General features: G+C 33.4%; 1 protein-coding gene across 5 annotated transcripts in view; it reads right to left on the minus strand.

Annotated features, from left to right (window-relative positions):
* PIK3CA (phosphatidylinositol-4,5-bisphosphate 3-kinase catalytic subunit alpha) overlaps nt 1–23,485 on the minus strand; it is an 89,749-nt gene that overhangs the window by 8,843 nt on the left and 57,421 nt on the right. For all 5 annotated transcript variants that reach the window (XM_015092541.3, XM_060393449.1, XM_060393443.1 and 2 more), the window contains 15 exons: nt 23,250–23,335; nt 19,323–19,428; nt 18,701–18,853; nt 18,469–18,603; nt 11,273–11,397; nt 10,319–10,400; nt 9,382–9,546; nt 9,062–9,165; nt 7,852–8,023; nt 5,998–6,104; nt 5,353–5,474; nt 4,453–4,531; nt 1,325–1,495; nt 666–783; nt 409–560 (listed from right to left, as the gene is read on the minus strand). In XM_015092541.3, coding sequence (XP_014948027.1) covers nt 409–560; nt 666–783; nt 1,325–1,495; nt 4,453–4,531; nt 5,353–5,474; nt 5,998–6,104; nt 7,852–8,023; nt 9,062–9,165; nt 9,382–9,546; nt 10,319–10,400; nt 11,273–11,397; nt 18,469–18,603; nt 18,701–18,853; nt 19,323–19,428; nt 23,250–23,335 — 1,877 coding nt within the window. The remainder of the gene's footprint in view (nt 1–408; nt 561–665; nt 784–1,324; nt 1,496–4,452; nt 4,532–5,352; nt 5,475–5,997; nt 6,105–7,851; nt 8,024–9,061; nt 9,166–9,381; nt 9,547–10,318; nt 10,401–11,272; nt 11,398–18,468; nt 18,604–18,700; nt 18,854–19,322; nt 19,429–23,249; nt 23,336–23,485) is intronic.

Below are 23,485 nucleotides of genomic sequence, written 5' to 3' on the forward strand. Positions count from 1 at the left end.
TTCAGATAGACTGATACTCCACAAGGTGGTAAGAAGAATTATGAACAAACATGATATGCATGGTTGACTGAATTCCTCACACTGTATGACTAAAAAGTATTGTATGTAGCACACTATACATAATTTGTTAATACAGAGAAGGTGGACTCCAATTTTTAAACAGCAGTAAAGAAAAACTTACTGTACAAAGAAGTTTAAAGATCACTTCCTTTTTAGGGCTTAACTAATTCAGTAAGTTAAACTGGTTTTTCTTTCCATTTCCTTCACAGCATTACACAATAAACACATGAAATATTCAGTTTATGCTACAATGTTAATACAACATATATTATTTTAAATTGCCTGAAAAATATCAATTGCATATTAACAAGAATTCTTTAGCTTGCGCTTTTGATTTCTTCAGCTTACCTCTCAAATTCTCTTGTCTTTGTGCATTCTTGGGCTCCTTTACTAATCACTATTAAGAAATCTTGTGTCAAAACAAACGGCACGCGCTCTCGTTTATAACCAAATTTTTTCTTCTTGTGATCCAAAAAATGTCCAAAATCTATATGAAACAGCTTCCAAAAATAAGAAATTATGTTAGTTTGACAAATGCAGAAATACAATGTCCCAAATTAGTAAATTTAAGAATGTCAATATATTTAAAAAGAGGAAGCTATTACTTGTCCATCATCTTTAACCATGATATTACTATTGTGACGATCTCCAATTCCCAAGATGAAGGTTGCAACACAATATCCAGCACACGACCGTGTAAACAAATCGATGGCTGCATCGTATCTACACAGAAATAAGCATGCGTCAGTATGGACGTACAGAATGATCCAGTCCAAGCTGGTCAGAGTCTCTAATAAAGACTGTATTAAAACAATGAAAACAATCACTGACATTAGGGGAAGGAAGTAATTATGTTCAAAACTCTGATGAACTTTAGGATTCTGAAGTTATCAAAGATTTCTAAGAAAACTTCTAGATATTCTCTGACCAAAGCATAATTCTTATAGTGAAAAAATACTTAGTGTGTCATTAAAGTCAAATTTTTGAATCATTTTAACAATGAATTGGGAGTAAAATTTTTCATTTTAATTTTTATTAATTTAATGTTAATTTAAACAGATTTTAGATTCTTGGATTTCACCAAATTATAAGCAATTCTGATCATTTAAATGCAGTAACCTCAAACATTTCAAAGGCTGAAGATACCTTTTTCCAAAGTAAATACAATTTTTTCTTCTGGTCTAACTCGACATATATACAACCATTAAAAATTTTATCTATCAAAAACTTGGATTAACATGGAAGAAAAGGATAATAAACTCACATTTCTCCCTTGTTCTTGTCTTTGAGCCACTGATGGAGTGTGTGGCTGTTGAACTGCAGTGCACCTTTCAGGCCTCCTTTACACTGAATCTGCATTATAGTGTGAGAATTTCTCACCACCTCAATAAGTCCCACACAATCACCAATTGACAGACATCCATAAGGTAACATTCTGAAAAAGGATCAAGACATTTGCAATTAGTTGATGAGATTTTAAAACAGCAAATATTTTATCTTTTTCTTTTTTAATGTGAAGATCTAATTGGCTTCATTAGGAGATTCATGAATCAAGTGGCATTCCGTCTAGCAAATAGAAGGGTGCTCCCCAAAACAGCAAGTATTTTAACGGGCTAATAAAGGAATATTCTATGTGCAAATTTGTCAAGCAGGACCCTTACTCCTTTAATCTAGTTTTAATTTTCTTTTATTACAGAATGACAAACATTCCTAGAAAAATCCTCAAATTATCTGCCATCATTTACTGTAACCTTCAACTGTGAAAGCATTTAACTATACTTAAGCATGAAGATCACTGTGGCAACTCAAAGTTTATAAACATTTATGACTTTAAAAATATGGGTGAACTTAAAGAAGTTTAATGAACATCTAAATGATACCTTAAGGTATCAGTTCTTAAGTTTTTAGTTTCAGGACTCCTTTGAACTCTTAAAAATCATCAAGGATACCAAAGAGCTGTTATTTATGTGGGTTATATCTACTGACACTAGAAATTAAAACTTAAAAATTTCAATATTTGTTAATTCATCTAAAGTAATATTTATATTTCTTTACATAAAAATACTATCTTTTACAAAAGAAAAACCTTAAAAACCAAAACAAACAAAAAACCCTTAGAAGAGTGATATTGTTTCTCATTTTTTCAAATTTCTTTAATGTCTGGCTTAATAGCACCGAGGTGGCTTCTCATGTATGCCTTTGTATTCAATCTTATGCAAAGTTTTAACCGAAGCATATGAAGAAAATCTGGCCTCACACAGGTATGTAGTTGGAAAAAGGAGTATTGTAGTAGCCTTTTCAGATAATTTTTCTTTTACACTGTTTTAAAACTTGATAAGTGATAGTTTTTCAAGTTGCAGTATGGAAAGTGAAACCATTTTCACACTCTGTAACATGAAGACCCACCCATTTGTTCATCTTGCCTCTGAATGGAACGTTTACCCATACATGACTTAGTAATATCCTACATTATTTGGAAGACAGTTCACTCAGATATGGAGATCTTTCAAATTATGGTACTTTTTTTCATTATATCAACTGAAAAAAAAAATTACAGGTGCTAACATTGTCACTGATCTCATCAGAAAAATCTTTAATTTGGGGGAAGCTCACAGCAGTAGATACAAGGTTCTCAAAATTCTAATTTTTGCTTGAAAGCTCAAATTTGATCCTTGACAACAAATGCTGTCAGTTGTTCTCTCTGAAGAGTCTCATATTGTTCACGCTCAAGGAATTGTTCATGCTCAAGAAAATGTCTGCCAAACATCCATGTCTGAATAACCACATTCTGTCTATTAGTTGTTCTTTAAGTCAAAATGATGTTCCAGGATAAAAGCAGTTAGTTTACCTCACAGCTCAAATAACCAACCAATGCTTTTTCCTTGATGTAAGCATACTTTGACGTGAGGCAGAAGTGCTTTAGGGATACTTCCCATTCACCACACAGAATATAAAAAAGGACAAGTAGTCTCAAGGACAGAGATGTGAAGATTTACAGAGATAATGAAAAAAGTATCTAAGTACTAAAGTATGGTTTTTCTTGCTCTGTTGTTCTCATAGGCTACTTTCCATCTTTCCTTTACTTCTTAAATTCCTAAAAGAGTAATAGTTTAACTTATTTTCACTTTCTCACTTAATTCCTTGTAGCCTAATTTCTGTGCCTACCATTCTACTGACTCTTCTAAAAACTAACCATGAATCATCAAATCTAAAGGCTTTTTCATAGTCCTTATGTTCTTAAACTCCTGAAGTAACTGATACTGTAAATTGTTTGTAGCTCTCTCCCCTCTTCTGGGATCTGTGAATTACTTACTCTGGTCTTCCTACCCTTTTGATCATTTTTCTTCTATGATCTTTCCTTCTATCTGTTCTGGTAAATATAGGAATTTCTTAAGGTGGTACTCCTGACCATCTTTCCTTATTTTAATTTTATTATTATTAAACATGCTCATAGTTACATAATGGGTTACATAATCCAATAAGGATTTTCTAAAGGGTTACATAATCCTATAAGGCTTATTATTAAAAAATTAAACTTTAAATTTAAACTTACTTAAGTTAAAAGACATAACAACTTTCCAAAGATCCATCTTACTTTTCAATAATATAGCTAGCTTAACTTCAGATGCTTTTTTGCACAGTCACTAATTTGCAGTTTGAGTCAAGATTAAAGAGTTTATAAAGTTTTAGAATTAGAAAATTAATACCATGAAAGAAACTTTCTTTTAAATTCTTAACTTCTGAATGAAAATTGGGGCCGTTTGTGTCTCCTGTCTCCTATGCCCTGTTCCTAAATACAGTTGGCTCTCCCCAACTGTGGGTTCTGGCTACTTGGCTTCAGCAAACTGCAGATGGAAATTATTTGGGGGAAAAAAAATCCAGAAAGTTCCAAAAAGGAGAACTTGAATTTGCTACACATAGGCAACTATTTACACAGCCTTTAGTGATACTAGGTATTGTAAGTAATCTAGAAATGACAAAGTATACAGAAATGACAAAGTATACAAAGTATTTATGCAAATACTATGCTATTTTATATAGGGACTTTAGCATCTATGGACTCTAGAATCAGCAGGCGTCTGGGAACCAATCCACTGCAGATACCAAGGGAAGACTGTTAGTGACAGTATGGAGGCAACTGCAGAGTCTTTACTAGCTTATCAGAGACAGTTCTAACTTAGCTGAATCTCATTAGCCATTCTGAGCCAAGGAAGAAGAGGACAAATGGAAAGGACCACAGTGGACTCAACTAGTGTTAGTTATTACTCTATACATTTATTTATAGATATGACTATATTCTTTCTAATTAATATAGCTTACAATTAATATTTACTAATGGTTTACTTTTTCAGGACAACTTTCAACATACATGTTGCCTTACTGGTTACCTACCGAAGATCAAGACCTTGATTTTGCCAGATATTTTCCATAATGCGAATAATCTGAAGGGTTAGCATATCTTGCCGTAAATCTGAAATTCAAATAATATATACAGTACCACTTAATGCCACAAGCACAAATCTGAGTATCACATCATCACAATGTTTTTAAACAGAAAACATATAGAATTATATTTGCTCTTCAAAATAATCTGTAAGGAAGCAATAACCTGAGTTTTTAACCCATTTCTAAAGTATCTGCATAAAAACATCTGTATAACAATGTAGGATAAGTGCACACATATTTCACAAAAAAATTAAAATATATAAATTACTTATTTTTCTGAATCCTTAAATTTGAATGTTTATATTAAAATATTTGGATTAACAGAATTCAGTGCTGAAAGGTCATTTCCTAATGAAAACCTATCTATGATATATTTCAAATGTATATAGAATATAAAATATAAAAATATATTCCTCCACAGCCTATTCTCCAAATGACTTAGGACCTTCTTTTATGACTCCTTAGCAGACTGTATCTACCAGGTTGTAGTTTTGTTTCTCTAGTTATTTGTTCATTATCTCTCTTTTCCCTGCTAGACTATAAACTCGAAGAAGGCATGGATTCTGTTTTGTGTATTCTTACAACCTCAGGGCCTAGCATTCAAATATTTATGGAGTGAATGGATATACATTTAAGCAAAATGATTTTCAGGCCTTCTGATTCTAAACCTAATACATCTTTTCATTTCAAGAATTATAAATACATATTCTAAAGGTTAAGACATCTGCTTAATTTTACCACATGCATATTCCTTAAATGGCTTTCAATAATCTTCATGGTTCATAAATATCCTGTGTATAAAAATATAGCTAAGTTCATGTATCATAAGTCCATTAATACTCTTACCATCCCCATTTTTAAAGATGATCTCATTGTTCTGAAAGAGTAATTCTGACATGATGTCTGGGTTCTCCCAATTCAACCACAGTGGCCTTTTTGCAGAAGACATAATTCGACACTCTTCAAGCCTTTAACAGAGTTGAAAATTTTACTCGGCACCTTAGCTTTGTTATTCTTTATAGTCTCAATTTATTTCAAAATACATATACTGTATAGCTTTTTGAACTGTTATAGCAATTTTAAACTTTCTCCTCAGTTTTATGTATGAAATAATTTCTAAGGGCATATAAAGAAAAAATACATACAAAAGCTTAAAAATTTCTACTACATAGAATATGAATTTTCCACAAATATAGGTATATATCATTAGTTTTACAGATATTACATTCTGTTTCTTATCCAATGATATCACAAATTCTGGCCATAGAAAGTTTTAAATTCTATTGTTAAAGCAGTAAAAACTCATTCTGAATAAATGCAGTTCCGAACTTAAGAAAATATTATTACTCTTGTTTTGCAGGGTAGGAAAAGGAAAAAGATGCATATATTATTGAATACGATTATTATGGACATTTTGACTTTTTTCAAGATTTTCTGCAGAGAACATATGTGTTTAAATATATCAATAAAACTGCCAATAAAGTTCCTTACCTGAGATTTCCCAGCTGATGAGCAGGGTTTAGAGGAGACAGAAAGCCCTGGAGAGCATCCATGAAATCTGGTCGCCGCATTTGCTCAACTAAAAACTTCATCTGTACCTGATAGATAAGCATAATCATGGTTAGAAATTGACTTGATAAAAGGTAAAACTAACTGCTAGTTATCTTTTACCCATTGGAGCCTCATTAGTGTGTAATTTTTGAATCCATATCCTGGACTGGCTGCATTCTAACTAGAAGGGTCTCTATAACATTCTATAACACAGAGCAGCACAACTCAGGCAGAGAGGTGAGAGCTACCTCCCTATAAGAAGGTACTGTATCCTGACAGAGGCTATGTTTTGGCTCTAGATCAAAGCACGGTCAACTATGGCTTGTAAGTCAGCTGCCTGGTTTTCTAAGTCAAACTGCATTGGAACACAGTCACATCTATTCACTTTGATAGTTGCTTTTACACTAGAATAGCAGAGTTGAGTAGTTAAAACAGACTGTGTGGCCTGCCAAGTCTAAAATATTTACTATCTGATATTTTAAGAAAAGGTCGGCGGATCTTTCTTCTAGAGGAAAAACTATGGAGACATCATGTTAGCTTAGCTTAATAGTCTGACTTTTAAGCTTTTCAGAAAACACCACATTCTTTGTTCAGTAAAGAAGGTTTAGGAGATTGTTGGGAAAAGTCTCATGCTACTAAGTTCTAGTACATAGCTGGAAAGAAACATCCTTTTTCAATCACTTTTTTAGTCTACTGTATCACAGCCAACCAATCATATGAAAACTTCATTTTAGAAGAATAAATTTACAAATTTAGTATCTAATTTCTTTTTTTCTTACTTTAATTACAATATAATAAATTTTATTATTTCAAAGCAGTCTAATTTCTTCTCACTCACAAGTCCAGCAGCAAAAACAGTACAATTATTTTCTAGTAACCTATATTTGAACTTACATACTACAACTGCAATAAAATCAACTCAGTTACATACTGATATTTAGATTAATACACTAACTTTCTTTTAAAGTTGTTTCTTTTCAAGCTATATTAGTGATGATGTTGAAAAAATTTATTCAGTACTACTAATTTACATTGTCCTTTGGGGACCGCCTAATAAACTGGAATTTTCTTTTTTTCATTTCCCTAGAAGTGAGGAATAGTCTCACTTTTTACTGTAGGATGTGTTGGACTGATTAATGAATAAGGAGGAGGAAAAGGTCAGGAGAAACCTTTACATCTTGTGTAACCAAGTTGCACAAGATGTAAAGTCACACCAAGTTACACTAAGTTAGACTGTAGATGACTTGAATGTGCGAGCTATTCACTGCATGAATGAGTCCATTTTAAACTTAGAAATACAGGAACTAAATTTCTTTTCACTCATTTTCAGGGTCGTTACTAACAGAAAAGAAATGACACAGAGTAAGGAAAAATCAATTTAAACACTTAGGGCTAAACAACAAGGTCCTAATGTACTGCATGGGGAACTATATTCAGTATGTTGTGATAAACCATAATGGAAAAGAATATTAAAAAGGGCTATATAAAAGAGAAAGGAATGTAAAGAGGAAGGAACTAATATTTACTGGGCATCTTCCATGTTTTAGGGACTATGATAGGTACTTTGCGTATCTGGTTTGCTTTAATTCTCACATCAATCCTATGAGGAATGTATTAGCCTCATTTTATAGATGAGGAAAACGAATCTCAAGAGACTAAATAATGTGTCTAACATTACATTGCTTGGATCAAAATCTTAAACTGCCTAATTCTAAGGCATATATACTGGGCTCTCAAATAACCCTGCTCTACTGCAATGAAGGAGTCTCAAAAACATACTAAAGAGTCACATACCTTTTGTGTTTCATCCTTCTTCTCTTGTTTGAGAATGTCAGTCAAGTTAATGAGCTTTTCCATAGCCTCAACTTGCCTATTAAGGTGCTTCAGATACATCCCACATGCACGGCAATAGGACTCCAAAAGCAGGCCAAACCTCTGACTAACTGTTTTATTGTGCATCTCAGATCTAAAAGATCAATGCAAGCGAACAAGAAAGCAAGAGAGGAAGGGAGGGAGGGAAAGAGGCAGGGAGGGAGGGAGGGAGAGAGAGAACTGTAAATGAGTATACATAGAACCTTTTGTATGAAAATAAGAAAACCCATTTTCCAAATTCAAAAAATGTTATAATCATACTAATATTAACTAATATACTAACTAATTATAAAACCTATCTTTTAAGAGCAAAACAATTAAAAGAGTTTCAGGTAGTTCCTGAAAGTATAAATTTTTAAAAACCTAGAATTTTAGGTTTATTTCAACTACCTTTCATTTACTACTCTTAGCACAAAATATATAAACATGAAAAAAGGAAATCAGGCAGAAAAATAAAAAAACGAACAGGGAGGGAATGAAGAACTCAGTGAACACTATTTGACTCTTCTGACATATATGTCCCTTTTCTGTACTGTGCCTGAATATAAGTTATTTTAAACCTAGCTTCCAGATTCAATTTTTGATTTAACATTAAAAAAAAAAAACATGTTAATTATAAATCTGTTTCTGAATTTATAAAAACATGCATGGTTTATGACCTCTAACTTTGTGTAGTAGATATATCAATCCTGCAAAATATTTTTGTTCTTAATTATCTTATTTTCTAGTAAGGTTTCATCATTATTGCTCTGCATTCCAAGGGAAGATTTTTTTTGGGGGGGAGGGTTAAGGAATATCTTAATCCACACGTACAGTGAAATCAATTGCAACATTAATCTAGACCTAGCAAATTTTAATTTTCTTAAAGTAGAATCAAAGTCTTTAAAAATATTTCAGCTCTCATTCCTGTATAAAATTTAGTTTTAATTTTACTGCTTATTTAATGTTACAGAGAAAAAGCTGAGAAAGTTCACTGGTACAATATACTTTCAGTATGGAAAACTCTTCTGGACAAACAAAAACAATAGTAGATACATAATACAGAAGTATATATTAATACATATATACATTATACATTAGAATACAAGTAATATTTATATAAAGAATTAAATGGAAAAATAATTTTACTTACTTTAAATGCCAAAAGAAAAAGTGACCGATCCTTTGATTAGTTAATGCTTTTTTGAGTAAAAATCTCACAAGCAGGTTATCCAAATACTGTTCATACTTTAGTACCTATGTCAGTAAAAACATACATAAAAACAAAGCCACATCAATCAGTGTAAGTTTCTTCACGGCTGAATTTAAAGAAAAAAATTTTTAGGAAGAAAATAGATACTCCTGTTAATAAAACTGATTTTTACAAAAGTATAAAACCAGCTAATACAGCATTTTTTGGAAATTGCATGGATTTAAAATAAAACATTATTTTTCTATTTTACATTATTTTACCTGTACTAGCTGAATTAGGTACTGAGAAAGTTTGTCATCTGTTAAATATTTTTCTAAGCACCGAACAGCAAAACCTCGAACCATAGGATCTGGGTAATTGCAGTCCAGAAGCTCCATAGCCTGTTCAGGCTTGATTGGAGGCCAATCTTTTACCAAGCAGTACATCTGTGTATGAGTGAGATAATAAATTATATTTAAAAAGCAAAAATAGTTGTGAATGAGCCCTCTAAGACACTGTCTTAATTTCTCACTGTAAAATTAGATAAAAGCCCCCCTGATGAACTCAGTGCTTAAAATGTTTAATTCTAATTAATTTTTTCAGTGAAAGTTACATAAACGGTATTTTTCTTTACCACACAGATCTTCCTTGACTTACAATGGGCTTATGTCTTGATAAACTTATCATATGTTGAAAATAGCTCAATGCATTTAGCACATAATCTACTGAACATCATAGCTTAACTCAGACTACCTTAAACATTCTCAGAACACTTATATTAACCCACAGTTGGGCAAAACCATCTAACACAAAGCCTATTTTATTACGGCTGTATGGGTACAGACTAGTTGTAAGGATACTGGTTGTTTACCCTCATGATCACCTGGCTGACTGAAGCTGTGGCTCACTACTGCTGCCCAGTATCAGGAGAGACTATTTTACCACATATTGCTAACCTGAGGAAAGATCAAAATATAAAATTTGAAACAGTTTTTGCTGAATGCATATCACTTTCTCACTACTATAAAGTCAAAAAATCTTAAGTTGAACTATGGTAAGTTGAGGACCATCTGTATTAATTAATACATCATTATTAATTAATTTAAAACACAGTCTATTTCATCTCTTACACTTATGCAGATTTTCTGAGAGAAAACAATTTGAACGACATACCAAATTTGTGTAACAGTTATTCAGTAATTTCAAACATGCATTTACCTGAGCTACTTCATCTCTAGAGTTCCATTTAACAGACAGAAGCAATTTGGGTAGAATTTCGGGGATAGTTACACAATAGTGTCTATGTGGAAAAGACAAGACAAAATAAAAAACATTCTTACATGTTATCCAAAAGACCTAAATGTCTAAATTTTCAACTATGCAATCTCTAAAAAGTTCCAAACATTTAAAAAATTTCTTACCATGACTAGCCTTTCTTAAAATCAAAACAAATCTTTGTTTAACACTATAGCTACACCTATATATATTTATAGACAGTTATAAATGGCATGGAAGACAAAAGGAAAATCCAAATGGAGGACAACTACTTAGGAAAAATTATGAATTTATAACATTCTTTATGTAGTTTCTCTTATTAATCATGAACCATGGGAAGAGTTCCCACTTCTACTGTGGTCAGTGGACAAAACTTATATTTAAATGGACTTTCTGCAGAAATGCACTGCAACTTTATTTAATAAACCAGTGTACACATACCAAGCTGTAGGGTAATTTCTTCAAAAGTAAAAATAGGAGATTACATTATTACTTTCAGGAAGCATAAGAAAATATGAAAAATGGAAGGAACTCTTAAAAATGGAAAATATCTAGGCTAACTAAATCACAATTAAATGGGTCTAAAACTACAGGTATTTTTGGGGGGTGGATCTTAAAATTTTATTTGAAAACAAAACCAAAAAACCAAATCTAAGAAAAGGTCATGTTAAGGATTTAGAATTTTAAAAAAGCCTTCAATCTACAAGCTTAGTACCAATGCATCATGATTTTCTAGAAATACTGATCTACATCCATAATTTAAAAAAGGATAATGCTTATAATAAAATAAGTGTAAATTATGCTTTATTTACTCTAATAGGTAACGGCAGAAACATGGCAAGATCAAGCCAAAGTCTTGTGAAATAGAAAAAATAGAGACTCTATCTTAACACTTACCTGTGGCTCCACAGAAAATCTTTCTCTTGCTCAGTGATTTCAGATAGAGGATCTCGTGTACAAATTGCTCGGAGCTGTTCTTTATCATTTTCTCTTAATTCATTGTCTCTAGCTAGTCTGTTACTCTGTAAAATAAAGTAACATCTTATATAATTTTCTTTGTCATATTTCCTAACCCTCTCCCTCGATTTATGAGTGTTCTGCAAAAAAAGATTAACTTTCAATAAACTTTACATTGATTATTAACTGTTGAAAAAGTTTATTCTCATTATAAGACTTTATTTTCAGGGATAGGGGAGAACTAGTTTAAATTCTTTCATAACCCTTGCCTAAATATATCCTTATAATCACTGCAACATTTTCCAATTTCAAAAGTAAAAATAAGGGGAAAACAGGAAACAAAACAAAACAAAACAAAACAAAACACAACAACCCACTTTAAAATACCACACACTGAATTTTGGAAACTAAAATGAAAATACCATAACTTTTGGTGTAATTCCAAGATTCCAAGTAATGTATTTATTCCTTTTAAATACAAATATATTAGTCACATTAATTATGAACACATTAATATATGATAAAAACACATGCCATTTAGGATGGGTTTATTTATTCCTAATGGCTAAAGATGAAAGCAGACATCCATGCTACTTGGTTTTTATTTAAAAAGTCAAAGTGTCAGTCACTCATTTGTGTCTGACTCTTTGGATCCTGTGGACTGTAGCCTTCCAGGCTCATCTGTCCACAGAATTCTCCAGGCAGGAATACTGGAGTAGGTAGCCATTTGTTTCTCCAGGGAACCTTCCTGACCCAGGGATTAAAACTGGGTCTTGTCTCCTACACTGCAGGCAGATTCTTTTATCATCTGAGCCATCAGGGGAGCCCCTGGTTTTTTATATATTTAAATATTGTTAATTTATCCAACAGCATAACAAAATATTACCGGCACATATTCGCTCAACAAATGTTTAATACATGGATTGTATAATTTGGTCCTATTCTTACTGCTGGGCTCAGAAAATAGTAAAACACCCTGTATTAACAGAGACTCTATTATAGTGGAAAATTAAATGAACAAATAAAGCTATTGGAGAATCAACATAGACAGATGCTGTGAGTGATGTGACAGAGAAGGACGGGGTGATTACTTTAGACTGAGTGTTCAGAAATGGCCTCTAAGAACACATTAATTTGTTATTCAAATGCCAAGAAAGAACCATCCACACAAAGACCAGGGAAAGATTACCACAGAAGAAGGAAACAGTCAAAGTGCCCCCCGGACAGAAAGAGTTTGGTGCAGACCAGTGCATCTGAAGTCCAGCAGATGAGGGCGAGGACTGACAGGAGGTCACAGTCACAGCATGGAGAATTTGCAGGTCAGGGTAAAAGGTCTGGATTTTACTTTTAGTGACAGTTATTTACAGGATAAATACTGTTTTAATACTTGATTTATCTTTTATAATTTTATTATTCTGGCTGCTCTGGGTTAAGTGGGAGACCAGATAGGAAGCTACTGTAATAGTCCAGGTAAAAGAATAAATATTTAACCTTCAACTCATCAGAAAAAGTAGTCATTAACATTAATCATTTGGGTTCCAACGGACTCTTATTCTTTTACTTAATAATTTAGAGAAGAATAAAATATGGTATACACAATACAATAGACATCTTAATAAGAATTTAAACATAGTAAAAACAAATTTATAATCCAAAATGGGCAACATATGTTGAATGAAACAAACTTGCTAATCTACTGTCCTGTGTGAGCCTGAAACATATCCATCTTGTGAATACTGATTCCAGATTTCAAATATGTATCTCCTAAGTTCTAGCTTATCATTACTTTTGGTTTTTCTTCTCATACTTGCATTTTTAAAATACAATACTTTTGAAAACTTTGATGACTCATAATTTTGAAGAGAAGATAACCATATTCTTTGCTTCATAAGTGCAAAACATTTCTATTTTTTATACTTACAGATATCAATCAGAATAATCAATCCAAGAAGTTAAAACTTTTCTATATTACTTTTTTCCTTCCAGTAGCATTTAGCTACTTACAAAGTAAATTTTGGTGCACAACATCACAAAAGTTAAAAAGAATACTGGAAAAGATGTGGTGTCCAGGTTTTTTTTATTTTTTAATTTTTTTGTGGTCCAGGTTCTTACTAAGACATATTGTGTGATAAAGTCATTGCTGCAGAATGACTAACTTGAGTTAGTCATTTTTTGTCCTTGGAGATACACTGTTCACTCACTGTCTCTTGAGTTTGAGAAAATTCATCTAGGATAGTGTCATCTGATGTTTCACTTAATATGATCACTTTTAACATCATCATTTAAGTCTGGAGTAGTGGTTCTCAACTGGGGTGATTTTGTCCCATCTACCTCCCAGGAACCATTGACAGTGTTGGGACACATAATATTTATGATTGTTACAAGTTGTGGTGGTGATATTACTGACATCTCATATATAGAGGCCAGGGATGCTGCTAAACATCGTGTAATGAACAGGACAGTCCCTACAGCAAAGGAATTTTTGACCCCAAATGTCATCAGTGTTAAGGTTGAGAAACTTTGCTTTAAAGCACTATTATCCATTTCTTTGCATTCAAATTCTGATTTAATACTTGTGAAATATTTTTCTCTGTCAAGTTTTCTTCTCTTTGCACTGTGAGTGGAAAGGGGAAAATTCTAAATTATTAACAGTGTTCAATGAAAGCCTAAAAACTAACAAAACAAAAGACTAAAGATGGTGTCTGCAGACTTCTTTATGCATCTGGAAAGATGATGGAAAACACTGAGCATTGAAATAAGACTGAAGGATGATGTGAAAGTGATGATTTACCTCACTACTGTATCATCCTAGTTATTCTATCCTTCTATATTTCCATATTATATATATATTTTTAGCATAGTTGGAATTAATTAATGAATAATGATTAAATAGTAAAATGTCTTAAGATACAAGAAAACTAAGAATCCCATTGTTGTATCTTACTTAGATTTATGAAAGTTTTCCATAGATCCAATGGTGATTGAAAGACAGAATCAGTTTTATTCTATTACAAAAATAAACAGTTTTTCTTTGAAATAAAAAAAAATTCTTCTAGGAAGAAAATGTCATAAAATATCAATCCTTAAAAAACTTAGAACTGCTCAAAAAGGAAACTCAAAAGCTAAAATGGGCTGTGGCAAACTGAGTTCAATGACTAAAATATGAATAAAATAGGAAATAAATGAGTTTTCAAGTATGTGACCTAATTCCAGTAATTCAGTTAATTTATAGGTATAACTAATTGGATAGAGTTAACAGACATTTTATAGAAATGCTTAATTTCAAAATTAAAGAATCAAGGTTATTATCCTTTTTATCTAAGTTAGAATGGTTAAGAGCAAGAGACTTAATACTTATTTAACAGTGACATTGGATAACTTATTTAAACTCCTTAAACCTTTTCTGTTCTGGTAAAATAGGAGTTAAAATGGACTTCCCTGGTGGCTCAGATGGTAAAGTGTCTGCCTACCATGAGGGAGACCCGGGTTTGATCCCTGGGTTGGCAAGATCCCCTGGAGAAGGAAATGGCAATCCACTCCAGTACTACTGCCTTGAAAATCCCATGGACAGAGGAGCCTAGTAGGCTACAGTCCACGGGCAGCAAAGAGTCAGACACAACTGAGCGACTTCACTTCACTTCAGGAGGTAAAATAGCACCTACCTTCATTGAGGCTACTTTTAAGATTAAATGAGGGAATATGTGAAAAGTAATTGGAATGGCATTTAGTACATAGTAAGCACTTAATATATGTTAAATATATTCAAGGAATTAAATGTACAAAGTAGCGGTTACATTTTTCAAGCAAGAGAATCCCTTTTTTAATGTCAAAAAAGCTAATTGTACTTGTAGTAAATGACAGAATTCAGAAATGATTTTAAATTAATTTCTACTTAACAAAACATTTTGTACATAGCTTTGAAAGTACACAGATTGGAAGATTACTATCACTATTATTATTCTGTTTACAAAAGTTTGGTAAACTCCTTACTGAGAATACAACTATTAATAATAAAGTTAAACTAATAAAGTTTCTAAGTGTAGGATTCCAGACTGCCTCTGGGTGCGCTATTACTGGGGGTAGGCATGTTTCAGGACCCACATTCATTGAATGGTCTATCTATAATCTTTAATTAGGCCAAAGAAAAAGGTGACAAATTAGGAACCTGGGAAAAGAGACAGCAAAGAACAAAAATACTCTATTCTCTCAGTAATGACACTTTTGCCTTGAACAATAAGGGAGACTTTATGATCCTTGAACCCAGTTACATTGTGGTTCTAAAACTACAGCCAAGATCAGACAAACAGATCAATATTTAAACTCCATTTTATATATACTGCTTAACAGCAGAGACTATGTTGTTATTGTTGTTTAGCTGCTAAGTCATGTCCAAGTCCTTTGCAACCCCAGGGACTGTAGCCCACCAGGCTCCTTTGTTCATAGGATTTCCCAAGAAAACTGGAGTGAGTTGCCATTTCCTTTTCCAGGGATCTTCCCAACCCAGAGATCGAACTTGCATCTCCTACACTGGCATTTGAGTGCTTTACCACTGAGCAACCAGGGAAGTCCAGCATAGACCACTGTGATATGCTATTTCCTCTGCTTCTAGGCCCAGCTAACAACACATGTACACCTTGGTTTCAAGTTCAAAGTTATTATCCCAGAGAGGTCACTCCTGCGCCCAAGATACACTATCCTTTCACCCCAAATAGTTCGTTATTCTCGACACACTATTATTTCCTTAATGGCACTCAGCATAATTTGTAATCTTGTATTTCTGCTTTTACCAGTCTCAGGCCTATCTTCACCAGCACACTATAAACAGTAGAGGTCTCTTCAGGTCACAGCTTTATTACCTGGTACCTACTGTGTCAAGATCAAGTAGAGACCAAAACAACACATGGAAGAACGAATTGGATAACTACAATGGTGTGACCTGTCGCCCACAGCCAGACATTCTGGAGTGTGAAGTCAAATGGACCTTATGAAGCACTGTGGTCAATAAAACTAGTGGATGTGATGGCCTTACAAACAGCTGTGAAAAGAAGGAAAGCAAATGGCAGAGGAGAAAAGGAAAGATACACCCATCTGAATGCAGAGTTCCAAAGAACAGCAAGGAGAGATAAGAAAGCTTTCCTCAGTGATCAGTGCAAAGAAACTGAGGAAAACAATGGAACAGGAAAGATTAGAGATCTCTTCAAGAAAGTTAGAGATACCAAGAGAACATGTCATGCAAAGATGGGCTCAATAAAGGACAGAAATGGTATGGACCTAACAGAAGCAGAAGGAATACTAAGAAGAGATGGCAAGAATACACAGAAGAACTATACATAAAAGATATTCATGACCCAGATAATCATGATGGTCTGATCACTCACCTAGAGCCAGACATTCTGGAATGTGAAGTAAGTGGGCCTTAGGAAACATCTCTACGATCAAAGCTAGTGGAGGTGATGGAATTCCAGTTGAGTTATTTAAAATCCTAAAAGATGATGCTGTGAAAGTGCTGCACTCAATATGCTGGCAAATTGGGAAAACTCAGCAGTGGCCACAGGGCTGGAAAAGGTCTGTTTTCATTCCAATCCCAAAGAAAGGCAGTGCCAAAAATGCTCAAACTACCACACAATTGCCTTCATCTCACATGCTAGTAAAGTAATGCTCAAAATTCTCCAAGCCAGGCTTCAGGAATACGTGAACTGTGAACTTCCAGATGTTCAAGCTGGATTTAGAAAAGGCAGAGGAACCAGAGATCAAGTTGCCAACATCCGCTGGATCATCAAAAAAGCAGGAGAGTTCCAGAAAAACATCTACTTCTGCTTTATTGACTATGCCAAAGCCTTTGACTGTGTAGATCACAACAAACTATGGAAAATTCTTCAAGAGATGGGAATACCAGACCACATGACCTGCCTCTTTAGAAATCTGTATGCAGGTCAGGAAGCAACAGAAGAACTGGACATGGAACAACAGACTGGCTCCACATAGGAAAAGGAGTATGTCACCTAGTATACTGTCAGCCTGTTTATTTAACTTATATGCAGAGTACATCATGAGAAACGCTGGGCTGGATAAAGCACAAGCTGGAATCAAGATTGCTGGGAGAAATATTAATAACTTCAGATATGCAGATGACACCACCCTTATAGCAGAAAGTGAAGAGGAACTAAAGAGTCTCTTGATAAAAGTGAAAGAGGAGAGTGAAAAAGTTGGCTTAAAGCTCAACATTCAGAAAACTAAGATCACGTATCCGGTCCCATCACTTTGTGGCAAATAGATGGGGCAACAATGGAAACAGTGACAGACATTATTTTGGGGGGCTCCAAAATCACTGCAGATGGTGACTGCAGCCATGAAACTAAGATGCTTTCTCCTTGGAAGAAAAGTTATGACAAACTTAGACAGTGTGTTGAAAAGCGGAGACATCACTCTGCTGACAAAGTTTCGTCTAGTCAAGGCTACAGTCTTCCTAGTGGTCATGTACGGTTGTGAGAGCTGGACCGTAAAGAAGGCAGAGCACCAAAGAATTATGCCTTCAAACTGTTGTGCTGGAAAAGATCCTGAGAGTCCGTTGGACAGCAAGGTGATCAAACCAGTCAATCTTAAGGAAATCAACCCTGAAAACTCATTGGAAGGACTGATGCTGAAGATGAAGCTCTAGCATTTTGGTCACCTGATGTGAAGATCTGACTAACTGGAAAAATCCCTGATGATGGGAAAGATTGAGGGCAAAAGGAGAAGAGGGCATCAGAGCATCACCGATGCAAGGGACTTGAACTTGGGCAAGCTTCAGGAGAAGGTGAGGGACAGGGAGACCTGGCATGCCGCAGTCTATGGAGTCACAAAGAATCGGACATGGTTGGGTGACTGAACAACAACCTGTTGTGTAGTAAATATATATGTGTAGTCAGTATTAAATAAAATATTTGTTAAATGAGGCAGGCTAAACTAAGAAGCAGACTGCAGAAAAAATATTAGCATACAGAATTGTATTCTATTGCAACACTGTTCTAGAGTCTGTAATACTAATGCTAGTGTAACTAAAACACATGAAACCTTTTCCATTCAAAGAGTAAAAGTAGGATGCAAATGTACTGATTATGACTGATACTTAAGGAAAACTCTGCGATTCGCCTTACCAGTCCTGCATGGGAATAACTAAATCCTGCTTCACGGGATACGGACCAGTTGGCATGCTCTTCAATCACTGACATATCTGGAAACTTTACCACACTGCTGAACCAGTCAAACTCCAACTCTAAACATGGAGTTTCCTAAGAGATGGAACAAAAGTTATTATACATATTATACTTGACTGTCACACACATAAAAAAGAAAAAATAATCTAATTTATGATAATAAAAAGCTTACTTTATTTGGATTTGATCCAGTAACACCAATAGGGTTCAGCAAATCTTCTAGTCCATGAGGTACTGGCCAAAGATTCAAAGCCATTTTTCCAGATACTAGAGTATCTGTGTAATCAAACAAGTTTATATTTCCCCAGGCCAATGGACAGTGTTCCTTAAGAAACAGAGAAATGTTCACTATTCTGTAGATTAAATTATAAAATGCATTTCAAAATACTTTTCTTTGCCAGAAAGGAGAATTCAACAACTGCCTTTTAAATTGTATCTATAACAAATCACGTTAATTTTTTTCCAAGTGTAGTTTCATTTTCCCCATTTGAAAGTACACATATTTTAAAAATTATAAACGGGAAATATAAATCAAAGCAAACGACATATTTACGTGTAGTTACTGTACTGTGCACATTAAAAGTTTTATCAGTATGAACTGAGGACATATTCATCATAATATAAATTCTGGAAGCTCTACTAAGTTTTCATCTTTAAATAAATATATTATTTTTAAATGTTTGATTTATTAATTTTTAAGTAAGGGAAAAAATATCCATTTCTTGAAAAATTCAATCAGCAGTATATTCAGGGGTTTTTAGGAGTGAATATTTCTATTCTTTCTGATACTTTACCTCTTTAGCACCCTTTCGGCCTTTAACAGAACAAATGGAAAGGCAAAGTCGAGCAGCACGAGGAAGATCAGGAATGTATATATCGTAATTCAGCCATTCATTCCACCTATGAACAATTTTAAAGAAAAAAAGAATTTACCATAGAAGACTTTATCCAGACTATATAAATGATTCCTATAAATCATTAAGAGAAAGATAAATCAAAGGAAAACCAGCTCAGAGACTGACTGGAACAGAAACTTCACAAGATCAAATCTAAATGGCTAATAGACATGAAATAGTCAATATCATCTGTCATCCAGAAAATGCAAAAATAAAAAATAACACTATAAAAGAGAATGGCTAAGACGATAAAGACTGATGATACTGAGGGGTGGTAAGGATGTTCATTAACAGGAAATCTCATACATGCTAGGGGAGGTGTAATTTGTACAACCAATTTGGAAACCATTATCTACTAAAACTGATCCCTAACTCAGCTCCATTTCTAGGTATAAAACCACACAAATGTATGCAATCCTGAACAGAATGCTAACAGAATTATATACAGTATCTCCAAACTTCAAAAAAAATCCAAATGTCTAACAGTAAATAGATAAATGGTAGTATGGTCATATAATGGCATACTGTATATCAATGGAAATGAACACTAGTTATTTACAATATAGATGAAATCTTATAAACATAATGTTGACTGTAAGAAGCTAGGAACAAAAGAATATCAACTCCTTGAGTCCATTTTGTGTAAAATTTAGAAACAAGCAAAACTAATAGTATTAGAACAGTTACCTTTGGGGAGGAGAGAAGATTAATGGATTGGGAAGGAGTATGAGGAGGGGTTTTTGGAATGCTGGTAAATGTTCTGATTCTTGACCAGCATAGTGGTTATATAGGTGGTTATATAGGTATTCATTTTGTGATAATTCACTGAACTATACAATCATGATTTATATAATTTTATGCATTTGTGCTGTACTTTGGTAAAAATAAAAAACAAATTCACTTATAGAAAATGGAAATAGAAAAAGGAAACTAAAAAGTAAAAAACTAAAAACTAAAAAAAATTAACATAAAATTAATTTCCTGTTATGATTATTTTTAATTACTCTTATGTATGACACAGTTTCACTCAGAAGAGCCTGTTAATTTAAATAAGTCAGTAGATAAATAAAATAAAAGATACATAAGGAGAAAGTATTTAAATTTCAGAGTAACTACTTCACAGGAAGTAATAAAACTTGACATAATGAGAAAAAAATGTTACTACAAAAAGTGATATAAATTATTCAAATTTTCATAAGTTCCCTTTAACTTACTGGTTGTTACACATGAAATTATGTCTATGTTTGGTATACATACTTATAAAGAACCAAATACAATAAGCAGTTTTTTTTTTTTTTAATTAAAAAACAGAGTAATGGCTAAAAATATGAATTCAGAAGTCAGCTTGTCTGGAGTAAAACCTTGTTTCTACTATTTTACTAAATGTGTAACCCTTGCTTTGTTTTCTCATCTGTGAAATGGGACTAATAACATCACCAACTCTCATACAGCTGTTGTGAAAACTAAATGAGATAACATACATAAAGAAATTAGAACAGTAACTGCTGCTGCTGCTGCTAAGTCGCTTCAGTTGTGTCCGATTCTGTGCGACCCCATAGACGGATGGCAGCTCACCAGGCTCCCCTGTCCCTGGGATTCTCCAGGCAAGAACACTGGAGTGGGTTGCCATTTCCTTCTCCAATGCATGAAAGTGAAAAGTGAAAGTGAAGTTGCTCAGTCGTGTCCGACTCTTCTCGACCCCATGGACTGCAGCCCACCAGGCTCCTCCGTCCATGGGATTTTTCAGGCAAGAGGACTGGAGTGGGGTGCCACTGCCTTCTCCAAGAACAGTAACTAGTCCATATTAAAAGCTCAAGTGTCCATTTATACAGAGAAGACTTACATTTAAAATGGGGAAACTCAGCTAGAAGGAAATCTAAAGGGAAAGCAAACAACAAATGCAGGGAAAAGAAATACTTTAAGCTTTGTTAAGTTCATAGTAATTCAAGAAAAATTAGATGGTATATTTCAAATGTACCTAGTACTTTTTATGACACTGAAACCTTCTGAACTGCTCATAATTAATGAAAAATTTTCTGCACACTTTTTAAGAGCTGTCTTATTAATCTATTATAGTTGTTCAGTACTGTGCTAACCAACTAAAGCATATTCTTTTCTTCTTCTAAAGTCCACACAAACACGCACAACCCAATTAAGTTCTTTAGTTTTAAGCAATGGTTTTATATATATATATATATTCCAAATTTATTCTGATTTTAGGAGATAACTGGTAACATTTATATGGAAATCATAAAGTATCTAATTTATTTAGCATCTAAAAAGCACAAATTTGGAAAAATCATTTAATCTCAGAATTTTTAAGATTCTATCTAATAACTTCATTTATTTTTATCTCTGATTTTTAAGTACAGAAAAGCTCAAAAATTTACTTAAGTCTTTATACTACTTCCATAGGGATTTTACCTTATAGATATTCTTAAAGAAAAGATAATAAAACAGAAATCCTTTCTAAATAGTTACTTTAATATATTAAAATTTGACATTTTGATCTTATATCATTAAATAAATTTACCTTTTACTTTTCTAAAGTCTGTTTATTTTTGTTACTTGAAAGAATTAAGATAAATCTATCTAATGTTATTTTGGGGTCAATTTACCTTTTACTTTTCTAAAATCTGTTTATTTTTGTTACTTGACAGAATTAAGATAAATCTATCTAACGTTATTTTGGGGTCTTTCCTTGGGCTTGTTGAACCCCTTAGGTTGTTGGTTTTATAGTTTCCACCAAAATTTGGAAATTTCTGGCTATTATTTCCTCAAATATTGTTTTTAGGCTCCTTACAGAAGCACCCACTTAACCTGTGACAGATATGCTGTATGAATGGGAAACAAACTTTTGTTGGTCTAACAAAAATTTTTAAAGGATTCTGGTGTTGTCTATTGCCACAATGTAACTTCTAACCTGAATGATGTGCTTTCTGACCTACAATGGTTCAGGCAGGATGGCAATTATATTCCTTCTTCCTGGTAGAGAAGGCTACCATCTCTCTGAACTTTACCTGTGGTCTAGAAGGGTGGCACCTCTAGCAATTACAAGACCAGAACTTTTCCCTGACTTTTCTAGAACTCAGTCTGAATTCATTATGAAACTTACTTCTGAAAGATCCATTAGTTAGCTCTACTGCTAGTCTAAAAAGTCTACTTTAACATTTAAAACCAATTTGAGTTCTCTTAAAATATTACTACATTCAGGAATAAACTTTTACTCCCAAATGATTCTATAAAGAAAGGCAAAGAAATGGCAAGATGGAAAGCTGCTGAATTGTACTACCTTTTTTATTTCTTCATTTTATCTAGGCAGTAATCATTTTTAAACATTTCCAATAACTCCCCCTCCCACTAAGAAATTGGTTTGTTCCCCCAAATTCTTTACTTGAATGTCATAAACAAGTATTCCTGGGAGTGCTGTAAAGGAAACTGCCTCAGAGTAGTACAGCTCTGAAGTTATTTGCCAACTCTCACTTCTCAATGGAAATGGAGTTTAAAAAGGAATAAAATGCAAGGATTTCAGATCTACTGTACGGAATCATCGGCACAAAACTATAACCACATTCTGTTTTCTCCTCAACACAATGAAAGAGAGAATCAGAAAAACTGTTCCAGTAACATTTTAGACAAAATAAATAAAGTGATCCCGGAATGAGGATACTTATTTGATGGAATGTCCTTATGTTCTATATTAAATGTCTGGGAATTATATATGACTTGTATAAAACTGATAATGTAAAATATGCTACTTTTATTTTATTACCCTGTTAAACACTAATATGACTTTTGAAAATATAAATTCATATACTTCCTTACCTGGGATTGGAACAAGGTACTCTTTGAGTGTTCACATTATCACATAAGGGTTCTCCTCCATGGTAGATACCTGTTCGAACATAAATCTAAGGGAAAAAAAAGTTATGTGTATACACATACACATACGCATGCACATATACATACTAGACAAGACCAGTATTAAACATTATCAAAACAATTTAACTGATATGAATGAGAGAATCAACGAAAAGTTTTTGTTCAGATGTAGCTTTTCT

Source organism: Ovis aries, chromosome 1 (assembly GCF_016772045.2).
Source record: "Ovis aries strain OAR_USU_Benz2616 breed Rambouillet chromosome 1, ARS-UI_Ramb_v3.0, whole genome shotgun sequence".
In the NCBI taxonomy this organism is placed as follows: domain Eukaryota; kingdom Metazoa; phylum Chordata; class Mammalia; order Artiodactyla; family Bovidae; genus Ovis; species Ovis aries.